Source organism: Epinephelus fuscoguttatus, linkage group LG18, assembly GCF_011397635.1.
Source record: "Epinephelus fuscoguttatus linkage group LG18, E.fuscoguttatus.final_Chr_v1".
NCBI classification, from domain to species: domain Eukaryota; kingdom Metazoa; phylum Chordata; class Actinopteri; order Perciformes; family Serranidae; genus Epinephelus; species Epinephelus fuscoguttatus.
The window spans coordinates 34,832,667-34,857,052 of NC_064769.1; the positions used below are offsets into that span (position 1 = coordinate 34,832,667).

Consider the following 24,386-nt stretch of genomic DNA (forward strand, 5'->3'; position numbering starts at 1 on the left):
TCAAGGTGCACATTAGTGCCTGCACGGTGCAACATAGCAGCTGCACTGGCATTAATGAAACCACACTGCACTGTGGCTCCACAGCATTTCATCTAATCTGAATCCAAATCATTTGGATTCAACATGTTAAAAATAATGTGGACTGCAAAGCGAGAATGTCACGATGTAGACGACTGTTCACATATTGCAGACAAGATGAACATCAGAAGACATGAAATGTGGATTAAAAGTATCCAAAACATGAGCTGTTCCTGACTTAATTTGCACACTTTATTTTCACAAGCTGCTTGATCTAAATACTGAAGGGAAGAACCAAAAACACAAGCCCCAAAAACTGGAAAGGAGCAAATAGTTAACAGAAAGCAAATTAACCAGACAACAGCAAGAGCTGGGTCCCATACCAGTACCTTGAATTCGATACAGGTACCTCAACGATACAGAGACCAACTATGTTTCTATAAATGACGATGGCTCATTTCTCTACTAAATGTAAAATACTTTGTGTAAATAATTTGTCTTCTTGACATGATAGTTCATTATGTAAACTGTGAGGTGTATGAGATGTAAGATAATTGCAAATCCAACATGGAGGCAACATCAAAAGAAAATAATGTGCATGTTATCAAAGCATCAATTTGGACTTAATACGAGATAGAAAACCAAGCATGCACACATCTCTTCAGCAATTCATGAACTACTTTATCCTAATGATGTGTTCACAACAAACGTGATGCAAATTTTCATGTCACGTTACCCACACAAGTTTAAACATTAGAAACTTTTGTGTTGACTCGCTTGTGAATTCACTGATTCGGTAAATTAACTTCTGCCGGTCCGTCCTAGGCAGCATATTGGTCGTTGAAGTTCAGAATTTTCAACTCTCATTAATAAGCATTTGACGCGAAATCATGCTACTCGCTTAATTCACATCCATCGTGTTGCTCGGCGGGAATGCGTCTACTCGTGTCTTTACATTGACTTTACATGTAATTCACTCACACGGATTGTTTTCTCCGTGCCCAGTGTGAACGCAACATAAGAAAGCCTGAGGCCACATCCACACTACAACGTTGAAACAAAAATAATCTCCGTACACGCGAGCCTTTTAGCAGCATTAAAGAAATAATCTCCGTCCATACCAACACGCCTGAAACAGCACATCACATGATCATTCACGTACAGTGGGCGGATGTAAACAGGAAGCAAATTATCTACTCAGCAGTTAGTTGCTTAGTTACAGAAAATACAGCGGAGATAAAGACCAGCGTTTCTGTTCCTCCCCGGACGGATCAGACCACAACAGGGTTGGCAGCATTCTCAAGGGTCTCCTTGATCATAAACGCCAGACTAGCATGGAGACTAGGCTTGAACGCAACGATAGTTATGTGTTTTATATTCGTGTGCGTGTCAGTCAAGTGTCATACAGCCATACTATGGATCACACGTTGAAACATTTCTGATGTTGCTTACAGGTGAAGGTGGGTCTCATTGTCTCTGCTTCCAAAGGCAATGGTGAATAAACAGCATGTCCCAAAATATAAGGCTTGACGAACTTCGTGGTGACATAATTTGTTTTCATGATAACCAGCCCTTTTGGCCTTCTGGCAAGCAATTTATGGCATTAATGCAAATTAGCTACAGCTGATATAATCTGCTCTTGGCAATAATTGTGCATGTGCAAAAAAACAGTCGGTGTCAGCTAAACATGAGAAGCTACCTGAATGAAATGACTACTGTCATGCTAGCAGTTCTGTGAAGCTGTGCACTAAATGCCAAAATGCCAGAATGTGAACATGCAGCTGTTAACAGGTTAGCATACACCTTGTTTACCATCTTGGTTCAGTGTGCATAGCTAATATTTGCTAATAAGCAAAAAAAAAAAAAAAACAATAGTCCTGCAGGTGTTTGGTCATAACCCAAAGTATTGGACACATTAAAATGTTGACCTGATGATAGCGCTAGATGAAAAAATACTTGCCAAAGCTATAACTGAGTGGAACATAAACGTGTAAACCAAATTTCATGGCAACTCATCCGATAGTTTTTGAGATTTTTCACTCAAAGGCATAAATGTGAACTTCATGCTGGAGCGTCAGAGGATCATCAAAGTTGTTTGGATTCATCCTCTGGGGAACATGAATGTCCGTACAAAAGATGTTGAGATATTTCACTGGTTAAGTGACATTTATTGTTACATAATATTCAGTATCTGGTTAAATAAAGGTGAAGCAAAACTCTGACCAGCTGGAGATGTGGCTATTAACTCTGAGGTGAAGCCAGTGAGCCTTGAGTTATTGTGTTGTCTGCGTATGAATTGAGAGCACGTCTTCAGCAGCTCACAGGAGTAATATGCAATGGTTGTGTGAACGTGATCCCATTAAAATAAAACAGATTTCAACAATCGTTTATTTAACTGTGTGTGGATGAGCGATCTCCTCCCTCCTTGAGAGGAATGCCACTGAATACTGCTGATCCTATTAGGACGTTTGCAGCAGAGTGTTCTTTAATGTAATTTAAAAAAAAAAAAAAAATGTTGAGACTCACCAATTTTCTGGTTGAAAATTTTGTCAAATGTCAGTTCGTCTCTCTCCTCGAGGTACTTCTGCATCACACTGCGAATGCTGTGAAGACAAGGAGAAGGGGATTAATATACACCATCATTAATGGACAATAATCTGATCCAGGACATCGTCAGTCCTGTCCTCCTCCACCTCCACCTCTCTTGTGCGATCCCAGCCTCAGTTTGGGACTCTCCCTGCCACCTGTCCCCAGACACAGTCAAACTGCAGGGAGGGAAGAGGGACACATGGGAGGCAGCGGGGGAACCTGGAGAGTTACACGCTACTCTGGGAACGGGTGTTAATGAGAATGAGAGCTGGGAGAATGAATCAATTAGCACCCCCTCCACGGGCCCATTAACACCACACCAGCGCCCTGCGTACACCAGGGACAAGTGGCCAGGCTTTACCTACAAACACCTCCGCATGGCACACACTGGGCATGTGTGAGGAGAAGCCCTGGCTCCTTGTGAGGAGGTCATAATTTCTGCAGTGTTTACATTTTGATAGTGTTGGCTCCCATGGCGAGGTTCTGTTGTTTTCTGTTCCAGCAGCAGAAAAACAACACAATCATAAATAACCTTTTGTTTCCAGGATCAAGTCCAAAGAAAGTGTTAAAGACTGCAGAAGCTTTTCCTCAACAAAACGTGTGTGACTGCAGAGAGCGCTCATGCTGATTGGTGTGATTTTTGGATGATTTTCTACTAGCTGACCTTGAGCCATACTGGGGAACACTTCTGCATAGGGCTGCAATGTATAAGGAAATTACGCACCATGAGATAACGTTGAACAGAGGGTTCCTACACATTTAACACATTTTCAAAACTTTTCCATAACGTTTCTGTTATATTTGACACATTTCAGTGACTTTATATACATACTTCCAATAGTTTAGTTTGCCACAAAGGATGCACCGATTGGTAGGCCGCACATTAGTAACAGCAGATGTTCGCCTTGTTGACTGGCATTGCTCTATCAGCAAATAAAACGACATTCATCATTGGCATTTGCTGATGTTTTGCTGTTGTGTCACATCAGTTTTGCCCAAGCAAAAAGCAGAGCTTGATGGCTAACGGCATCCTGGGGATGAAAGAAAAAGTGTTTGGGATGAACAGAGATCTTCCCAGGAACACAATAAACTCACTACTGATGCATCGGGGGCGCACCCTATTGTTTCCCGATAACTCAAAAAATCCCAGAGGGCCCAGACCAGGCCCCAGGAACTGTGCCAGGCGCTGAAGCCAGTTTTCATAGTGGCCAAACAGTGGTACTGCAATTTCTGGTCTGTTGTGTGATGTCACTTGGCCCCAAAAGATTTTTTCTCATAGACTTTTATTGGGAAAAAGACATCTATATATCAGCGGATACATCTTTTTGAGCGTCACAATCCCCAACTCATTCCACTATCAAGATTTTATCCATTCAGTCCGATAACGTTCGGAAAGAGCCACAACATTAAATTATTTTGTTTAAATTAGTGGAGTGCTAAACTGGAAGTCTCTAGTGCACCTGCTCTATGGGCCTAATGATGCAGAAGCAGTGCTGATAATCTGAGAAATTTAATACCGTGGCAATTTTGGCCTCATGTGCCACTGAGCAACTTTCATAGGAATGAACGTAGCCCTGCCACCAATGCTGTATCCAGGTCTCTTGATACATTCGTGGCCCAGACACACATGACTGACATCATATGTCAAAAGAACAAATTATATTTACGCTGTGTTAGCCAACAATAACACAATCAGTTGCATACTGCTTCTGCTAAAGAGATCAGTGGCTTCAAATATAATTTTACGCCCAACACCGGCCAAAAGCCGACTGCAAGCTCAGTGTGTCAGGGCCCTGAGCATAATATCGCAGTCTTTCGCAATGTGTTTATTACACAAGTACACACAGTGTTGACAATAAAAGATTTTGCAACCCTGCGAAGTATTAAAAATGTAGGAGGTGATGTGAACCCAAAGCGTCTGTATTTTCCCAAATAGCTCTTTAAATATTTACATTTATGTATTTATTCAAAATGCACATAACTGTGCCATTACCCATGTCGCCATATATGAACTGTTATTGTTGCATGAATAGTTTTCTAGTGGCAGGTGAGCAAAACAACGTGTGACTGTTACTCCACAGCAGTGGAGCTAAATTTACCTTCTTCCTCCTTTGAAAGACAATGACGTTATTGTTGGTTATATATCTTCTTCATTTAATAAAAACATTGACGCACTGCAATATAGCTACACTGCAATGCAACTATAACTTAAAGCTAAAACTGGGACTACTTGCGACCTAAATATCATCACCAGGGACCCCAGCAGACCAGCAGTCCCAGTTTGTTATGTGCAGGCAACTTTTAATGGGAGAGTGGGAATGAGCAGTGGATATAACATTTCAACTGCAGCTACAGGAACAAGAACCTAGGAAGTAAACACTTCCCCTTTCAGAGAAGGCCTGTTTGTGTGCACCACTGAATCATTAGCAGCTGACTCTGGATTATTTGTATGAAACCACAACACAACTTTGGACGCAGCATTAAGACAGCTGCTTACATTTACTGTAAAAGACGTGTCGTATATTTAGGTTTAAAAACACATACGGGGGAGAAACGTTCCCGATTCGGCGTGTATGGTTGGTGAGGTTAGTTTAGAGATCAGTGAACCTACAGACAGCCAGACGGCGTGCAGACAGCTGTGGCTCATGAAAACACAGGTGCATAAAAAAATAAATCATACAACACATGGGTTATTTTTTTTTATAATGTCAGCTCAACCGTAAATGTTCTCATTTCAACACTATTCATATCTCGTCAGTATGTTCTGTCCAAGCGTTGAAAAACATTTTAAAACCTCAACAGCAACACGTCTTTTAAAAAAACAACATCCCAGTGACTCTCAATAACACACAGAGCTTTATAACAAAGAGAACCTACATCAACATTAGCTTACGGGAGCAGATGACCGCAGCAGAGCAGGAAACAAAGAGGCTCCTGCTGTGACAATGACTGACACTATGACCGCTGGCAACATTGTGGTAAATAAGGCAGTACTATCTACAGAGGGACTGCCACGATGATGGTGGAAATATATCAGTGAAGGGCTCTTGTAAGTGTATGCATGACGCACAGATGTTAGTATTCATTTACAATTTAGAGAATTAGTAAAAGATGAAACAATAAAATCAAAGTGCACAGAGTAATGGCCGATTAAATATGCTCATGTGTCATCATTCAAGCTTCACTCAGCCTCTTTTATACTGCCTGTTCAAACTGGGAACGTTGTGTTGTTATTCTGCCTCGCTTTGAGGCATAAAAGGCATGACTGTGGAATGGGGGACAGAGACATCTCGCCTCAAACTGGCAGTGGACGAAGTGACAGGGCGGAACTGATGTCCGTGAAAATGGGTTAGCCACACATGTGACGTTTGATGACGTGTTATGTGTGCAACCCACTGCCGGGAGACTTAAAAAGCAGCTAGCAGCAGTTAGCAGCTAACTCAAAGATGAGAAAGCAACCGAAAATGTCCCCTCCAAGCACAGGACGAGATCAGCCGCCATATATCGGGGACAGTACATGACTCTTAACGCCATGTTGTGCAACTGTTATTGTTTAGAAAGTGCTGCACAAGGTCGACGCTGTTGTGTTAAAGGGGTATTTCACCAATGGAAAGATGGCCTTTTAATAAAACTAAGACGTCTATGCAGTAGGAAGACACAAATACTTGTATAGTATAGTATCATACTGTATCATGTCCGCAGTGGAGACATGGGTGGCAGGCAATATGAAAATGCAAAAGCACAGCCTGTGGTTCCCGCAGCAGCCAGAGAGCCAGCGATAGTTTCTTTGGCAGGCGAGGAAGGATATCGAGACACTAGTTAGGTGATGGAGGTTTACCACGGTTCATTTACACATAATACCCACATTGTTTTGACACAAAGCTGGTTGAAAATCGGCAAAGTACCACTTTTAAACGTCACGCCCGCCATGCCTCTTTTGCGTCCTTGATGTCGGGATGCTGTGTAAAATCACACACTGAAGTGGCACGATAACGCCTTTGTTTGGTTCCGTGTAAAAATACAGAGGCGGTGTAAAGACAGGACTTTTTAGCGGCAATATAGCGTGATCTCTGTGTAAAAAGGGCTTTAGATGCAGAGGCACTATTACTAATAAACTATCGTGTGCGTGTGTGGTTTTAAAGGAGCAGAAAACAAAAGACATCAACGTTACCTCAACCTTAAGTCGAACTAACAACTCTCTACAATCACAGGAAAAAACGGTGCTCAACTGATATTAAAAACTACAAAGTAAAACGGGAATGCTTCTTGATAGGCTACTCATATCGGGTAGTTAAAGGCTCCCACAAGATACCAACTTGCTGGAAAATATGCTGCATAAACATCTCGTAAACTTAGACATTAAGTAAAAAATTGGCAGGAGAAACTACTTATCTTTATTATCCACAAATAAAACTTAAATGGGGACATGGATGCACATTAGCTGAGGGAATCAATTGAAGGTTTACTCATTAGAAAACTATTGTTTACCATTCTACAAGCCAAAGCCCACTGTCCATACTTCCTTATGTTCTTTGAGCTTAAGCACACTCTGATATGGGCAACATCCTCTAACTAGATATAAAAATAGAAATAAACTCTGGGCACTGTGCAGAGCTCCATTTCATTGTTCCTGACCGCCACAGATGGTGTAAATCCAGGTGTTACATGCCATCAATTCATAGAACAGTGGTTACAAACCTGACTCTCATTTAAAGTGATAATTTGAAAAGAGATTGAGAGTGCTCAGTGAGAGTGAAACACAAGCCGTAACGTAAGACCACAGCTGTATCAACTTAAAAACTGATGGGCAACGAAAAAAACACGGCTGAACTTTAGTCCTGTGTGGACAGGAGGTAAACATGAGGACACCAGAGCAACATAGTGGCAAATTTGTGAGTCAGGTGGGAGTGTCAGTGAGGTCAGGAGACAGAAAGGCATGCTGAAGTATCCTTGAGCAAGACGCGAGGAGTTCTGTGCTTATGACCCGACATGAGTACCCGCTATACGTTTCCTGCATAGTTGGATACAGACGAGGTCCATGAGAGCATGCACTGCACCTTCCTTTTGGCTGTCGTTACATAACTCTGCCTCCATTACATCTGCTTCAGCATGGGCCCGCTGTTAGCACAGTTAGATGGGAGCGCGCTCACCTCGCCAACAACATGACCACGATTACAATCAGCCAAAAGCTCCAGTGCTACTGTTCCGAGGTGACCTTTTTTTAAACCCCCAAAAGCTACTGCTGTGATGACAAAGCAGTGCACTGATGGTGGGACACCCTTCCAATGTCATCTGACCTAATTACATGTCTTTTTAAATACCTGAATCTGTCTGAAACGGTTCATTTATTTCATTAACACAGCTGCTCAGTCTACATTCAAACACATGTTCAGACATTTAAAATTTTGAATTTAGGCCTGGACTAAAAGTGATGATTTGTGAAGTAAGTACACGAACCTAAGTGCAATTTGAGGTTCTTATACTTTACGAAAGTACTTCCATTTTCTGCTACTTTGTACTTAAAAATAAATCGTACTGTATGATAAGCTACTTTACAGATTCAGATTAAAAATACAAATATAATCGACTAATTCATTGTTACGTGTTCTTATAGGTCATGATGAGACTTAATTGCTCCCTGAGGGGAATTTCACAAGCCACCCAGCAGTATATACAGTAATTAAAATGAGCTCCACTGTGATCAGCTGCAACATTAATTTACTGTGGTTTTGCTACCACTATATGGCACATAAAAGCATCCACAAACGAGGACAACAGGTCTACATTAAGCAAGAATGAAGACTGAGGTGCGGCAAACCCAAGTAGTAAATTGCACCGAACTACATCCGCTAGCAGCATCACCACGCAAAAGGAAGCTAGCATCTACTGTTAGCTCGTCTAACACCACTGAGCTAGCTAACGTTACAGCTCAGCCAACAAGGACGCTGTTAATGTTTATATCTTGTGCTGTCAAGATACCCCATACCCCTGTGTATACCCTCCAATACACTACTGCTGGGTTGAAGCAATCAGTGCCAAATTTGGGTAACTAAAGACCCTGACACACCAAGCAGACGGTCAGCCGTCGACCAAAGTCGGGCCGTCTGTGAGCGTCTGTCGGCCTAGTTTTTGCGGTGTGTCTCACACCATCGGAACTTCGGCGTCGGTGGCTTTTCGGCCGATTGAGCATGTTGAATCGGCGGCGGAGCTTATCAGTGAGAGAGATCACTCTGATTGGCTGTTCAGGTTTTATTTTCTGGCCCCTGTAGCGAGTGAATCTGCTTGTAGTGAAACCGGGGCTAACCGGTGCTTCCTCCTCAGGCTCCACTTCACTCAGCTGCCCCACAGACCCGCTGCTTCTTCACACTTTAACCTGAATAACAAACCGGAGCTAGCTGGGAGCGGCTAGCGGAGCATTAGCCACAGCATGACCGGAGGGAAGCACAGACAGTTAGCCTCCGCTAGCTTCCCAGCCAGCCCCAGCTCTCCGTATGGATCCAACCGGAGCACCAAGCCCTGGTTTGTTATTCAGGTTAAAGTGGGAAGAAGCAGCCGGTTTAATGGGCAGCTGAACTTGCGGAGGAAACGCTGGGACTGTCTGGATGTAATAGTCCGCGGGGGTGCTGTGGGGCTCGGCTGCACAGATAGGAAACCCCATCGGCTGTCAGGATGTACCACTCTCTCACTCCGCTCTCTCTCTCTCACACAGGTGCAGAACGTACGTGTCACTTGCAACTGACACAGGGCGACGTGAGGCGACGTAGACGACCTAACAGTTGGTTTTTGCCGTTGATGTCGGTTTGGTGTGTCTGCACTTTTAGAGTGCGCCTAGGTGAGATCGCCAGCTTCAGAATGGAGCCGCAACATGCCCCGAAACCAGCCCCGGAGCTCCATCAGCTTCTCAGCAAGCCAAAACTATCACTACAGCGCTTATAGTTTCGGTCTTTCTGGTCTGTTTCCTTTTCTATTTGTTTTAAGCCAAGTATCACTGCTGTTTGTGACTGTGTTTTAAAATGATGTATTGGCTGCTTTGCTATCTAGTTGGTACCGTCATCAATTGAACTGCGAACGGTACCTTACCCTAGAACTGTCCCTTTCACAATGCTGAGCTCCTGGTGGGTGGAGAAGGTTTCAAAACCCACGTATAGATTTTTATGTGTGTGAACCACACAGCTGAGATCTCTTGAGTAAGGGTCAGAGTGCATGCAGTGTGACAGATTCTCGTTTCTCTCATGTTTTGCATCTTTCTTTCACAATTAAAAGTTTCCAGCGTCACAGCAGCAGTGAGTGACTCTCATTAGCTGCTGATCTCCACACCGACACTGTAACAACATTGTCTTAGTGACTATTTAACGCTGCAGGAAGTATGCAGAAGTGTAAATATTTAACATATTAACAGGGTGTCACTGTCATTTCTACAGCTGGGTCTGTGGGCATGTAATTGAACTGCGTTGATAACAAACCACACAGTGCCAAGGCTGTGACCTGTTCAAATTCATTTCAGTCTGATCTTTAATCTTTACTTTATAGACTTCCAAGCTCTGTGTATTTCTCACAGTGACCGAAACAATAAGCGGCGCTGTATCAACACAAACATGACCTGAGCACTTGCGTGAGCTTATTCAAGCCTCTAGACATGCAATTACTCTCTTTACCTGGAAAACTTGTTAAACTCTGAAACCTGTTTTTCCAGCTACTGCTCAGAGTCTGACTGCAACAACTGTTGGGTTCGGGGGTGTGAATGGAGCCGCCTAAGACAAATTGGGCAATTTTCACACAGGCCATCACTTCCTATTAACTCACTGAGGCACTAAAATGATTTGGGATTGGTTTCAGTTTTGAAACCTTTATATAAAATCTGATTCACTCCAATGTTTTGTCCTCAAGAGCTAAAAAACAAAAGAAAAATATGGCAGTGTTGGCTGAAAACAGCAGTCGTGGTAGCAATGTTAGTTTGTGGATGTAGCACCTCGTGTGATTTTAACACAATGGCACTGTCCGCATTTATCCTCCATCTGAACTTTATAATGCAATTATAAAAATAATCACTGGCTGTCCTAATTCACTGCCTCGACAGAAACCTCAAAAAGAAATGCTTATCTGAGAAAACCTCCAAAGTGCAACACTTGTTTGAGATGTCTGCTCTGAAACAGGTTATATACATTCGGTCACAGTTTTCTTGGCTAATTCCCATTTCTAATTTTGTTCTTCAAAGTCTGACCTGCCAATTCCAATTTTGGCCAATTTTCTTTCTTCAAATTGACAGCATACACAAACATTTTTGTAAATTTTCTTTACAGCCACTAGAAAATAATAAAGATGAGTGTCTCATTAAGGGTCCACAAAAATCTGAGTGACAATAAATGTTTATAATAATAGAAAACCTGGTTGAGAAACCGCTCTTTTGGCTGCTCAGTCCTCGGGATTGTTGGGGTGTGATCACATCAGGCTTGACTTGCTCTTTCATTTTTCTTTCAAACACTAGCGTCGAGGCGTTTTCCTGCCACAGAGTAAACTACCAAATCTATCAAATGGACCCTACTTGGTTAGAAAGCTAACCAGCAGTGGTGGGACCAAGTCATTGTTTTGCAAGTCACAAGTAAGCCTTGCGTCTTTGCGCTCAAGTCCCAAGTGAAGACGGGCAAGTCCAGAGTGCAAGTGAAGTCAAGAATCACTGGTGTTAAGGGCCAAGTCAGGTTGAAAGTCTTTTTTGATTTTGTCGAGTTCAATCTGAAGAAAATTTGTGACTCTTATCCATACCTTTGCTGACTAGACAAACAGATAACCAAGTTCAACCACCCAAATCTGGGTTTTTACTAGGGCCAACCTTCGACTCCATATTAGGACATTCGAAGCTTTGGAGCTCAGAATGAATATAATTCGAAGCATTCGACGACGATGGTCCGCACGGACTAAAAGCTCAGATTTTACGACCGAGCGGACTCCGCTCCGTGCACCAGTGTCCAGGGTATCTGCAGGTTTCAGTAAGTAAAATTTAAGACTTTTTAAGACTTTTCAAGGATCCGCGGATACCCTGAGTGTCACTCAAAAGACTGCTCGGCATGTATTTTTCACATTGCCATGACAGAAACGTGCAAGAATTGGGGGTAATGTAGTGTTTCACGGACATTTTTACAGGAAACTACAACGCAGAAGTGCGCTCAACTGTGGAAGCCAGAATGACTGCGGACATTCCTCACAGAGTCCGCCCCGCTTATAGTGCGCCCGAGTCTGTGAGCACTTTAAATTAAAACCCTCGGTGCACACTGCAGCACAATCAAACAGATGCCCAACTCAGAGCATCAGAGGTGTCTCTGACACCAGACTCAGAGTGGCTCTGAGTGCTCTGAGTGCGCTCGTGGCTCGTTGACGGGGGTTAGTGTTGCATTTAAGGCCTCCCCCCCAAAAAACGTGAAAAAAAGCGCCAAATTTTTTTTCGCTCCCACAATCGAATCCCGTGCCATCGAACAAAGCTTCGCATTTTTTGGGTCAGCCCTAGTTTTTACTCAACTATACCTCCTGCAATATGGCGCTAATCGCTTTAGCATTTAACAACTTCTTATACAGAAAGGATTAGCATTAGCTAATTGACTACTCGGCTAACTACCAGACTCGGGCAGACCACTTTTGTTTGTGTTTTTTTAGTTACACCTCCCAGACTAAGAAGCTTTGTGTTTTAGCATCTTCTGTCCACTTCAATAAAATGGTTAGCATTAGCTTTGCTATGCTACACTTATGAACTCCATGATTAATACAGATTTGGGTGGTGTACCCCAGTCTGCTACTTAGCTTGACACATTAGATTTCAAACCATGAGCAGCATGCATGGTATTAAATTACAACTTCTTCCACGATGGTCCAAATAAGACGCTAAATATGTCGCTATTTGCTTTTTAGAAATAGTCACTAAAAAGGGTCCAATAAGTTGCTAATGAGGGGGTATGACGAAGCTTCATATCGGACGATGTGGGAAGGAGAACGTGAACCACCGTGTGATACGTCTAGGTAAATTTGATCAAAACAGGATCAGCTGAGACTGACTGGGGGCGTTCACTGCTCAAGGCTGATAAAGCTGAAAATCAGCCAGTTCCGGTCACTAGCCGATCAATCATTGCATCTCTAATACAGTATATTAAAGATATATTTATAGAAGGACTCAAAAGTTGCCACCACTGTGCTAATCTGATGTCCTTTTCCAACAAAGCATGTGTAGCTGATCTGAGGATGAGCTAAACTCCTGATAACCTCAACACTGCTTTCCATTTCCTAATCAGCAATCATAATAATTGTTGCAAGTTCTGCAAAAATCATCAGAAACAAGCCTCTGAAATACTGACAAATCAGCTGAGACAGAAGACACCAAGCATGTACAGGAGGTGACAGACAACAGTGATGACTCAAGTGTGAGTGTGCTCTTTGGAAAATGATATTTGTACCGTTGCTTTGAGTGTTTGAGGCGGAATTGTCTTGAAGGAGTCAAATGGGCCCATTGGTGCTTTTCCAATGACTCACCGCTACATCCAGGAGTCCTGTGAAAACTCAACACCCCATGAGCACCACAAAATGATATTAAAATGTTACGAGAATCGAAACGGCACTAATTTTGTTTTCAACTACACTGAAGAGATTACAATTGTAAATCATTTGGATGAAAAACAGGGTGCTCACAAGTTGTTTTTACCAGGACTCAACTGAAACACTGACACTTTAAACTTCATCATTACCCAGAAAACCAGAAAAATGTATCCTCTATGTATGCCATGGTGCTTTTTACTTATGGAAATAATACTTCTGGTAAGTCACATCCAACAATTAAGCGATCAGATATCATCTAAATGGATGCTGTTGACAGCTCTCCACTTTGGCTCTGAACACAACAGATAATGCTAGCTAATGTTATAGTTTTCCAGATATCCTGATTATGGCGTTGTTAAAGCAGTGTAAAGTGCTTAAAAGTATATCTGAGGGTTGCGACTGTTGTTTATCATCTGCAAGCGCTCTGTTATCAAGCCAGAGAAAACAGGGTTGGAAACTGAACTAATCGCAGCAAAAAAGGCACAATCTTTTTGCTAACTTTCAAAATTTAAACGATAAAGAATGGTGTTTTTCTCTGAGCCTTGGCCAAGCGTACTAACACCAGCTTACAGTGCATGTTCACCAGGTAACAGCCAACAGTTTCATGGTTAGTCTGACTAACTTAAGGCTAACGTTACTGACTGATAGGGCTGTTAAGAGTTTGTGTATTCCTACCGAACAGTCACAATACGGGGTTCACTGTCTGGTGCACGCAGCTGCATGCATGTGGACTGCTGCACGTAATATGGAACCAAAGTTCACAAGTGCAAGCTTCGCTCACAAACTTTTAGCTGTACACTTTTAGCAACATTTGCTGAGATTAGTACAACAAGCGGATTGGTGTGCAAGTCACACACTCAGTACGTTTACATGCAGCTTGAGAAAATCGAATTATTGGCTTAGTCAGACTGAAACCGGACTGTGCGTAGCTCAACTAACGCACCTAGATAATTCAATTGAAAATCGAACTATTGCTGCATGTATCCGACTGGAGTTGAACTCGGCGTTCTGCGCATGCACCACTAGCAGCAGTGCAGTAACTCCCGGAAAAACAAAGAAACACCATGGCGACCGAGACGCTGCATTAAAGATGCATGATATGAACCAAGCTGTGACTCCTGTGCACCGTCAAAGACCTACTGACCACGGCTGATACATCTAAAAATGAGAAACCAGCTTACAGTATTGATCCTACTCTTGATTTTAAGGTAGCAACTGTCAGGACGCTTTATGCTTTAAGGTGGTGGGATCTTGGCTCCGCCTGAGTCTCTGTTTTCACCCGTGTCTCCACCTCCTGGATAACTTCGTCATGTCTCGACTCTCTATATGGATTTCTCGATAACGGCGCGTCGTCCGATGGCCCTCCCCCACGCCTCTCATCTCAACTGCCTCCAGTGTTGCTGTCAAAATCTCACCTCTCTGCCAGAGGACACAGCCTTGGCCCGCCGAGAATGTGGCAGCACCACGCTATCTCCAAAGTGAAACATTTAACTGCCCCCCACAAGCATGCAGCTGAAAGCTTCACACATGCACAACTGCTAAAATCATGCATGCATCGTAAAAGTTTGTCAGTTCAATCCAAAATCTTTATCAAAAACTGGTCCTACAGATCCATACACCCCCTTTCCCCTCTCACTCCTCTCCTGTATTAGCCACATTATTCTCATATCTTTTACACTCCAAATTAAAGTAAATCATCTGAAGCACTCGGGCGTGATAACATTATGTGTGATAAGGCTGCACAGGAAAAAAAACCATAATGTGACCATTTCATCCAGTTAGATTGGACACATTACTGTGATAATAATGACCTAACTGACATGTTTTAAGTAAATTTTCATATTATGTGAGTCTTGCTTTGCAGGCTGATTTACTCAGTGTAACAGTGCTTTTACAAGTCCATTAGCTGAGGCTTTTATCTCTGCAGCTCCTGTGTAATAGTGGGCAATAAATAACAAAGCTCATATCTAACATAAAATCACTTCAGAAAGGCAGCGTGCTCGCGTGTGTTCACATAGAAACTCCTCTGCACGATGCGGTTGAGAAGGACTGTGTGTGCACTGTGCAGGTATTAATTTCAGCTCAACGCTACCTCCTACTTTGTGCTTGATCATGTGCTAATCATCACACGGCCCGCTGTTGTCTTTGGTGTTGTCAACATCTCGCTGGCTCATGGCTACCAATCCTTGGATTAACTTCAAGCGTCAGTGTTTCACAACCTGGATTGTTGACTGAGCATCTAATGAGGGGCAGCAATCTCATTTAGCATGGACTGAAGTTTGGGGAACAAGATGATGACACACAGCCTGAATCTGCTGTCACCTGGGTCTCCGTTTCATTTTTAGAAGCACCTCGACAGCAGAATTTAATACAGATTTATAGACTTAATAAACGTAGCTTTTTGAGTGGCTACTGTTAATCCTACCAAGTAGAGATCTTCAGTTTGTATGTTTGGCTGGTGACATTCATACTGGCAATACATGATTAAAATTAGGGACGTGAACTCTTACTCCGCTGCCGAATCGCCTGGTACTGGTGGGAGACAAAACTCGTGCAAACATAGTGGCTCCTTCCCTAACCTTCGGTCCTCACTGGTTAGTTAGCCGTGCTCTGCACCAGCACCAGCCAGGTTAGGTGGGAGCTAGCTAGCAGCGCCATTCGTTCGGTTACCGCTTGTAACGCCGTCTCAACCTTGCAGTGCTGCTGTGGAAACATTGTGCTCACCCTCTGGTGTAATCCCACGTTGCTTTGGTGAGTAAGTGGCTAAATTTTGAGTTGCAAACCCCCTTTAGAATTGTTACATACTGCTAGCTCTGTTAGCATCGTTAGCAGTGTAAGCTAAGGGGGGTTTGCCGCTAAAAATGTAGCTGCTTACTTTACGGGGCTACCTGTGGGGAGACTAAGAGTGGTCACAAGATTTCCGCACCAGCGTATGGTGGACGAATGAGTGCCGCCACTAGCTAGCTCCCACATGGCCCGGCTGGTGCCAAGGCTAATGTTAGCTAACCAGTGAAGACCGAAAGGTGGGCTGTGGGCACTGTTTCCACATGTTAACATGGCTGGCTAACATTAAATGAAATAAAAGGCAAAACATTTACAAGACACTAAAATTTCACCACCTCTAAATGGATAGCACCTCGAAAGCAATGCTAAAGCTTACTGAGGAGAGGACTAAAAGGAAAAGCCTCTTGTATTTCATCTCATTTTGCTTTTTTTTCCCCCTTAAAAATTCACCTTTTGATTAAATTAAGCAAAGCTGACATCCCTAATTAAAATATCAGCTGCCTTTGAAAGAGCCTGTGTCAACTGTTGAAGGCTTTCAATGAGGCTACAAAAGGTTTTAGGTTGGAGGTATTTGAGTTACAAGCCATTACATTTCACATGCACATCCTGAAGTCGGAGTACGGTGGAGCGGTGGAAGGTTTTCTTTTGATCATTTTGCTAAAGTGATGGGTTGGTTTGAACATTAACATATCTGACCCTGTTCACCCTGCTCACAGGTCCTTGTCCGCCAATATGTCAGACTGCAACACTGAGGACTTCTCCTCTCATTAAACAGACAAATTCTCCTGCACTTCAGGGAGATATTTTTCTTTACAACCTGTGCCTTGGCGATCATTTCCATCAGTATGACAACATTATTCTCAACAACTTCAATTATGCAGTCTGGGGGTATGGCAATATTACTGAAATGGAGTCCAGGAAAGGCAAGGAACATTTGCAATCAACTGATTTAACAAAAGTTTACCCAGCCTGTCAATATCCAAATCATTTTTCAGACTTCTCAGTTTCGATTTTCAGCCCACCTGTCATGGCCTGGGCCAATCTCAACCGTTTATCTAATATGTGCAGTGTTTAATAAAACAAATTCTGATGGCGAAAACACCAACACTCGTTCACAGATATATTGATGCTAAACCATCTCACCACATCTCTGCACGCTGTAGTCTGTTTACATTGGTCCGTTGCTAAGCACTACATCACGTTTCGTTGTTGTGATTGGTTGTACGTCTTTTTAATTGTATCCAGAGGCAATATGGTATATGACTGTTGATAACACCCCTTGGAAAATGAAAATGAACCAAGAGGCTCCGAACTACCTTGCGTCTGCAAATTGGTCTTTCAATGTTGGGCTAAACACTGAAAGTAAAAATGTATTACACTACACTAAATGGTAAATTACCTATATTGGTTCCATATTAAAACTTTGTAAAAGCATCTTCAAGGAATACTCCTCCAAAAACCTGTGTATATGTTAATATGCATTAGAGTTGTACCGATACTGACACCAGTATCGGAAATGTCTCCGATACTGCCTAAAATGTGGTATCGGCGAGTACAGCCTATGACCAGTCAAATACCACGTAATGCCTCACGTCATTATGCATACGCTACAGCCAAACAAAATGGAAACGGAGCGGAGTTTAAAAAGCATTCTACTGTAGCCTTTAAAATGCCTTTTTTACCAAATTGTTTGGCTGCACTTTAACCTGTGTCTTGATCTGTGTCAACACTGGATAATAATAATGAAAAAAAGTTTTATGGCATTCATTCTACTGTTATGTATTTATTTTTTAATATTTTACATAGAGTTTTAGGAGTTGAGACATACAACAATTCATATCCCATCCATTTTTATTTTACGCGCTGGTATCAGATCGGTACTCGGTATCGGCAGATACCTAAGGTTCCGGGATCTGAATCAGTATTGCGAAGGATAAAGTGGTATTGGTACATCTCTAATATGCATGATGCCAGGCAGGCTTGAAAGATGTCAAAGTTTGTAGCTTCCTTCATTCAGGTAATGGCAGTTGTACTCACAGCAGTTTAAATTAAAACCAAGAGTGACCTATTTTCACACCGCAATAAAGTTGTCTCAGATATAGGAGCTTTTAAAACCCCACTTTTGCCGCATATTATATATTAGGGCTGCACAATTAATCCAAATCACATCAAAATCACAATTTGGCCAAGTGCAATATCCAAAAGTCAAATATGTCACCACCATTATAAATGAAGCACTGTAGTGCTACAGTAATACCCCAAACTCCATGTAAGGGAACATGCGTGTTGGATACAGATCCACCAACATGACCGCTCCCACCAAAATCGCGACTATTACATATGCAAAACATGACTAAATTTGACTAAAGGTTTCTTTTGACGTCAGCACGGTTACCTCTTTGCATCTGTCACGTGCAACAATTGCAACCAAGTGTGAAGGTGCTGCAAGCTACAAACTTTCTAGGGCAAAGTTTCAAGCCTGAAAAAGGTGTGGGATGTTCAACACATTGTTTTCTAGTTCAGTATTCCTTTCAGAAACTAAAAAGGCCCACCAGTGGCCATGCTAGTCCTCCTTGAGAGCAGATTCATGTGAACCAACAGACCAGGCGCGAGAGCCATGTTTCAAAACCCAGTCTGTCACTAGAAGGCTGAAAAGATATCCTTCTAGAATTTGTTGGCCTCTTTTTCCAACTTGTCAGAATTAGCGTGTCTCTACACTGAAGGCAGACCAGTGGTCGTATTTACTACAGGGGTCAAGAACCTGAAGACATCTCGTGCCAATTTTTGACTTGACAACAATTAAATGTGACTGAAACGTCCACTGTAATGGATTGCCAGTCTCAAGCACACTTCACGTTTCTGCAGGATCATTTTAAAACTATAGTGACACAAACTGAAACCAACAACCGCCTGAAGGAAGGAAACCCACATTTGCCAACTTAGAGACCTTTCACAAATGGTTAGCAGCAACGTTAAAGCTAATGTCGTTAGAAGCAAATGGGACTAAAATATGCAAAGATCCTGGCGTGGTTGATAAATGATCCGAAAGTGGGAGATGATGCTGAAATATTCTGACTTTTTCTGTGTTCTAAGTGAGGTCAGGTCAGCTAATATTGACAATATGACAAACCCTGGCTGCCTTTTTGCTCATGCACTGGAGGTGAAATTGTTTTCTTAAGCCTGTCAAGAGAGCAGGGCATTTCTGCTGCTTATGACTGGATTAAGGCGACAACGAATGATTTCACATCATTGTAAACTCTAATATATTAATGGCAATTGATCTAGGATAGCACATTTAATTAGCTATTACAGAATCTCCTTTAATTAAATCATTTCAGCTGGAAAAACAACATGCATTATATTCATTAATGTGTGTAAAACACTGCCTGGATCATTGCCTTCTGCTGATGTGCCAAGACAAGTCAGTCAGTTACTGAACAGCTGACCTCCTCCTCCTCCTCCTCCTCCAAGAAAAAAAAAAAAATCACTCCTGGTTTAGATATGATTGTTTAACCCACATGCACACTTTGAAAGATAAAGCCACTACACATGTGCGGGTGTGTCAGTTTGTGATTAATAAAAGTGAAGTACAAGGTGATGAATGTAAACACGACAAACAAATTAAATCTGGCAAAGCTTCTGTTCACACAACGGTGATCATTTGACTGTACCCATACAGCTCTGTCAAAACTACAAACCTCGTATGGAAAGCAACTATCTTTAATAACCAAATTTAACCACATCCTCTCCAATCAGCCTGCATGCTACATGCCTAAAACCTGGTCTGAGGAGACACATTCAAGCCCGACAAGCTGCATAGCAGCAGGGACAAAAGGATGTGCAATTATGTGTAGATGTTGGTGGTGGTTAGGAGAGAGGGGGGGCGTTGTTTAAATCTGATGACCTACTCAGGCTGAGTTCTTGCAAACAGCTTGGATGAGCAGGGGTTTCAGATCAAGAGCTGCACATACTGATAGTGCAACTGCATCAAAGGGCCACAACACCGCACACAGCAGCTTCAATAATTGGGCTGCACATGCTACATGAAACATATGTGTGATCAGATCTTGAGTCCGGGATCAAGTGAAGACTGTTTGGCACAGACGGCAACAACAGGACATCATGAACACTTTGAAATAATGACAATATCATGACATGTTCTGCACGTAGCTGCATCACAGCCTGCCTGTGCAGCTCCCTCATGAGCTTTTCAGAGCACTCTCTTCACTACTGTTAAGTGTAGGTGCAAAATGACACAGGGTTTAAGTCAATGCATGGATGTTTTGGTGAAATTGTGAAGCCACTGAGCTGCAGCATGTTTGCAGAAGCTCTCCGGTCATATTTAGCATCTACAGTAAGTCACAGGTTTGAGAGGAAGCACGCCTCCATCTCCCTATATGGCTGCATAGCATGCACAAAAGATTCGTCCATTAGACAGGCAAACAAACACAAGCTGGGGGGGGGGGCACAGCAGCACAACATGAAAGCTCATTGTAAATGTGGTTACCTGGGCTCAGGCAGGATGATTTTCTTACTCGCCCGGGCCGCTGGAGTAGATTTGCTCTTCTCCATCGCCATCAAATAACTGACATCGGCGAGCACTGCTTCGAGGTCCGCCATCTTTCGACCCTGGGACGAGCAAATCAATAAAATAACCGGGCTGGGGATGGGTTTGTTTTATTTGAGGGGCTTAAAAAAACAATGTCCTCCACCAGATATGAGCAACATCAAGCGCCAAGGTGCGTGACAGGGCCAGCTGAGCGGACGGCAGGGCTGACCATCGACGGGAATGGTGTCGTTGTCTCCTGTCGGCTGTGTTCTGCTCACTTCGCCTCAAACTACCATCATTGTGACAGAAAAAAGGGAATTCAGGAGGGGAGACATTGGGTGACAGGCTGATCGAGAGATACACAGTCAGCACCGTCCTTGTAATCCCATTTAGTGCAGGAAAAAATGCAGGTTTCTTCAGGGGGGAAAATGATGCAAAGAAAAGATCTTGTACTTCCTTCCTCGCTTTATAGTAACGTGATAAGTCTCACAGAGATAGGTAGATGCACCAGATGCTGGGTCTGGAGACAGCTGTCAAACCCTACAGGTCTCTGGGGACTCTCCTGGTCCCCTCTTGATGGAAATGTGTCCAAACGACTGGTTTGTCTCCAGTGCGGCGTTGCAGGGCTTTTTCCTTAAAATGTAAACACTGTGCTGTTGAGCAAAAAAAAGGGTCTAATTTTAGTGGAGTGGCTGCACAGTGGAAATGTGACTGGCTCCTTCTGTGTCTTTAGGAAAGCAGTAATATAACAGCGACACGTGTCTTCGTCTCAATCGGAAAGAAAAAAGGGGGGATACAGATAAACAAAAGAGGCGACGGGTTGTGTGTCATCAAGGTGTCTCCTCAAGATCTCAGCTGGTGCACCAAGAAAATGCAAATCTCTCTGATGCAGTTTGGCACAAATAAACACACAGGTTGAAGATGAGGAAGGTCTACACACCGCGGTTGTTTATGTTGCCGTCGTTGCTGCTGCTGCTGCTGCTGCTGCCTTGCTTCCTGTCCCTTAAGTCAATCACGAAAAAAATGTCGCCCGAAAAGATGTCATTAAACACCAGAGGTTTAACACAAGATAAAGGGTGTGCTCAACTAATCACACACCAAATCCACGAAGCTAACTTGCTTTAGCCCGCTGCTGCTGCTGCTGCTGCTGCTGGGATTATCGATATTTCGGGTTCGTCTGCTAGTTAGCCACCACGCTAGCTAGCAAAAAATGAAACCAGCTAGCCAGCAGGCTAACTATCGAATAAGAATGATTAATCAATTTATACATCGAGTTTGGGTTGTTTCACTCCAGCAGGTACGTGTGAACAAGCACCGTGGTCGCCAGCAGCTAACAGACTCACTAGCTGGCGGATTTAACAGCAACACTGGCTCGGTTTCAGCTTTGGTTAATAAGCTAACGGCTGCGAGTCTATTTTGGGGAAGTCTTGCAGCGTTTCCGAGAGCAACCAGCACCAGAAAAAATGACACCGAGAGTCCAAACGGCTTCAAAAGCAAAGATGAAATCGCACAATATAATCCATAGTTTGCTTGTTGAGTTACCCCGAGTGTTGGGGGGACCCTCCTCGCCTGGAGAGCCAGCACAGAGTGACTGACGGTGGGCTGATGGTGACGCTGATGGTGGTGGAGGAGGGGGAGGGAGCGCCGGGAGATGGAAATCGGCTCCGGCGGTAGTTTAGCTTGGTAAACTTTCCTCGTCGCTGTAAACTGGTTAAAAATGGCACGACAACACCGTCAAGCACCAGGTGTTGTGCTTAACACCTAATATAGCACTGTGCTGCGGGTGTTTGTCTCGTAAATCGACCACACGGAGGTCGGTAGCTGAAGTAAAAACGAGGGGAGCCGAGCCAGCCCCGAGCGACTCCTGCCTGCCAGGCTATCCGCGCTGGGGAGTCCACACTCCGGCTAAGTAGCAAAGTGTCGGTCCGCTGCCTCCGCTGGAGCGTCTTGGCGTCCAATACTGTCCGATCCGTCTCTGTTAAGCTGCTCCTTCCCCAGCTCCAATATGGCACATGTTTTAAGTTGGAGTCCCTTCTTCTAAGTTGTATTTTTCTGTGTTTTTTGCTAGCACAGTGGCACTGCTTGCTTTGTGGTTCAACTTCCTCCCACTGCGGCGGGGAGAGGCTCGTAAAACACGGAGCGGGTCACCGGTGGCTGGAGCCGGACCACAGTCTGGGTCCAGAGGGGAGGAAAACATTTATTTCTAATTTATTTCTATTTTTATACATGTCACAAAAACTGGATTTTATGTTGTTTATGTATTATTATTTTTTAATTTATTTATTTATTAATTTATTAATCACCGCAATTTTTTTTTTATTATTCTTTTTATAGATTTGTACAATTTTGTCAGTGATTTACGACCTTTCCTGGGAAAAGCATCGACCTCTGTACACAGGAAATTTCCCACCACTTGAAAAAAACACATTTATTTAAATTTGATTTTTTCTTTTTTTTAATTTGAAGCCACACCTCACTGCAGCAGCACCTCTAACATATTCTGTGTCACTATTAAATAAGTTGCTTCGTCCACACTTGAGTCTAAAGGTTCACGAAGCCTCTGACAATTAATAATACAGCCCAGTAAATCATTCCCTAGAGGATGCCCCAGTGAGCTGGATGTGTTGTTGTGTGTTTGGTGGGAACATAGTGCCGTTTCCTGGCCAGTACTGGTAATGCTCCTGACACACTGCAGAGGACAGGCCTGCAGCTGCAGCAGGCCTACACACACACACACACACACACACACACACACACACACACACCACGTAGGAACAAGTGTTTAATGTGTTTTACACCTTGAATGTGAAGGAAAAGCATGTCAGAGCAGTGCTGGAGGAAATATTCAGATGTTTAAGTGACATCAGTAATGATAATTGATCATTTCAGTCATATTTGAAAGCAAAACCAACCAAAATTAATTAATTAATAATAAAACACTACTACTACGACTAAATTATTCTTATCATTATTATCATTATTATTATTATTAACATTATTATTAACAATTGTTATCATAGTAAGCAGAATATCTTTGGGTCTGGACTTGTGCTTGCAGAAAAAACTTCAGTGTATCACATTGGACTCTGGGAAGTTAATCATTAACTGAGAAAATAATAAACAGATTATCAATAATAAACATCATCTATAGTTGATGCAGTGTTAGCTAACAACAACACAATGCAGAAATATTACTAGTACGTTAAAAATGTGATCTATAAGTGAAAGTAAAGACACAATATCAGCAAATTGTACATAAATCAAAATTATCATCAAAATTAAAGGCGCTCATTTCAAAGTAAAGTGGCCTTTGTTTGTTTTATACTATATATCATCACGGGATGGGCCTGAGGAGCACAGGCTCAGTGGTCTAAGGTGTAACAGGCCCCCCTAGCCCTCAAATGTCACCAAATAAACACATACTGACCAGAGAGAGACTCAAATGACCACAAAGAGATACACAGGGACTGCAAAAGGGACAGGATAACTACAGAAAAGGGTAAAAACAACTGCAAAGAGACACAAAATGCCATACAAAAGGCACAAAGTTATGGCAAATAGATACAAAACCATTGAGAGACAAGAACGAGAGACATAACACAACCACAAAGAGACATAAAACAACCACAAAGAGACGTAGAGTTAAAACAACCACAAAGAGATGTAAAACAACCACAAAGAGACACAAAATTACTACAGAGATTCAAAACAACCACAAACAGACATAAAACAACCACAGACACAAAACAGCCACAAAGAGACACAAAATTACTACAGAGAGACAAAAACAACCACATACAGACAAAAAATGACCACAAAGAGACACAAAACAACCACAAAGAAACATAAAACAACCACAAATAGACAAAAA

The 24,386-nt window shown here is 42.8% G+C and overlaps 1 protein-coding gene across 1 annotated transcript in view; it reads right to left on the bottom strand.

Moving 5' to 3' along the window:
• Window positions 1-22,624, bottom strand: part of grk3 (G protein-coupled receptor kinase 3) — a 99,082-nt gene extending 76,458 nt beyond the window's left edge. The window contains exons 1-2 of the mRNA XM_049603773.1: window positions 20,474-22,624; window positions 2,545-2,621 (exon numbers count right to left, since the gene is read on the bottom strand). Of these exons, the coding sequence (XP_049459730.1) occupies window positions 2,545-2,621; window positions 20,474-20,586 (190 nt within the window). The 5' untranslated portion in view covers window positions 20,587-22,624. The remainder of the gene's footprint in view (window positions 1-2,544; window positions 2,622-20,473) is intronic.
• Between the last annotated feature and the right edge of the window lie 1,762 nt (window positions 22,625-24,386).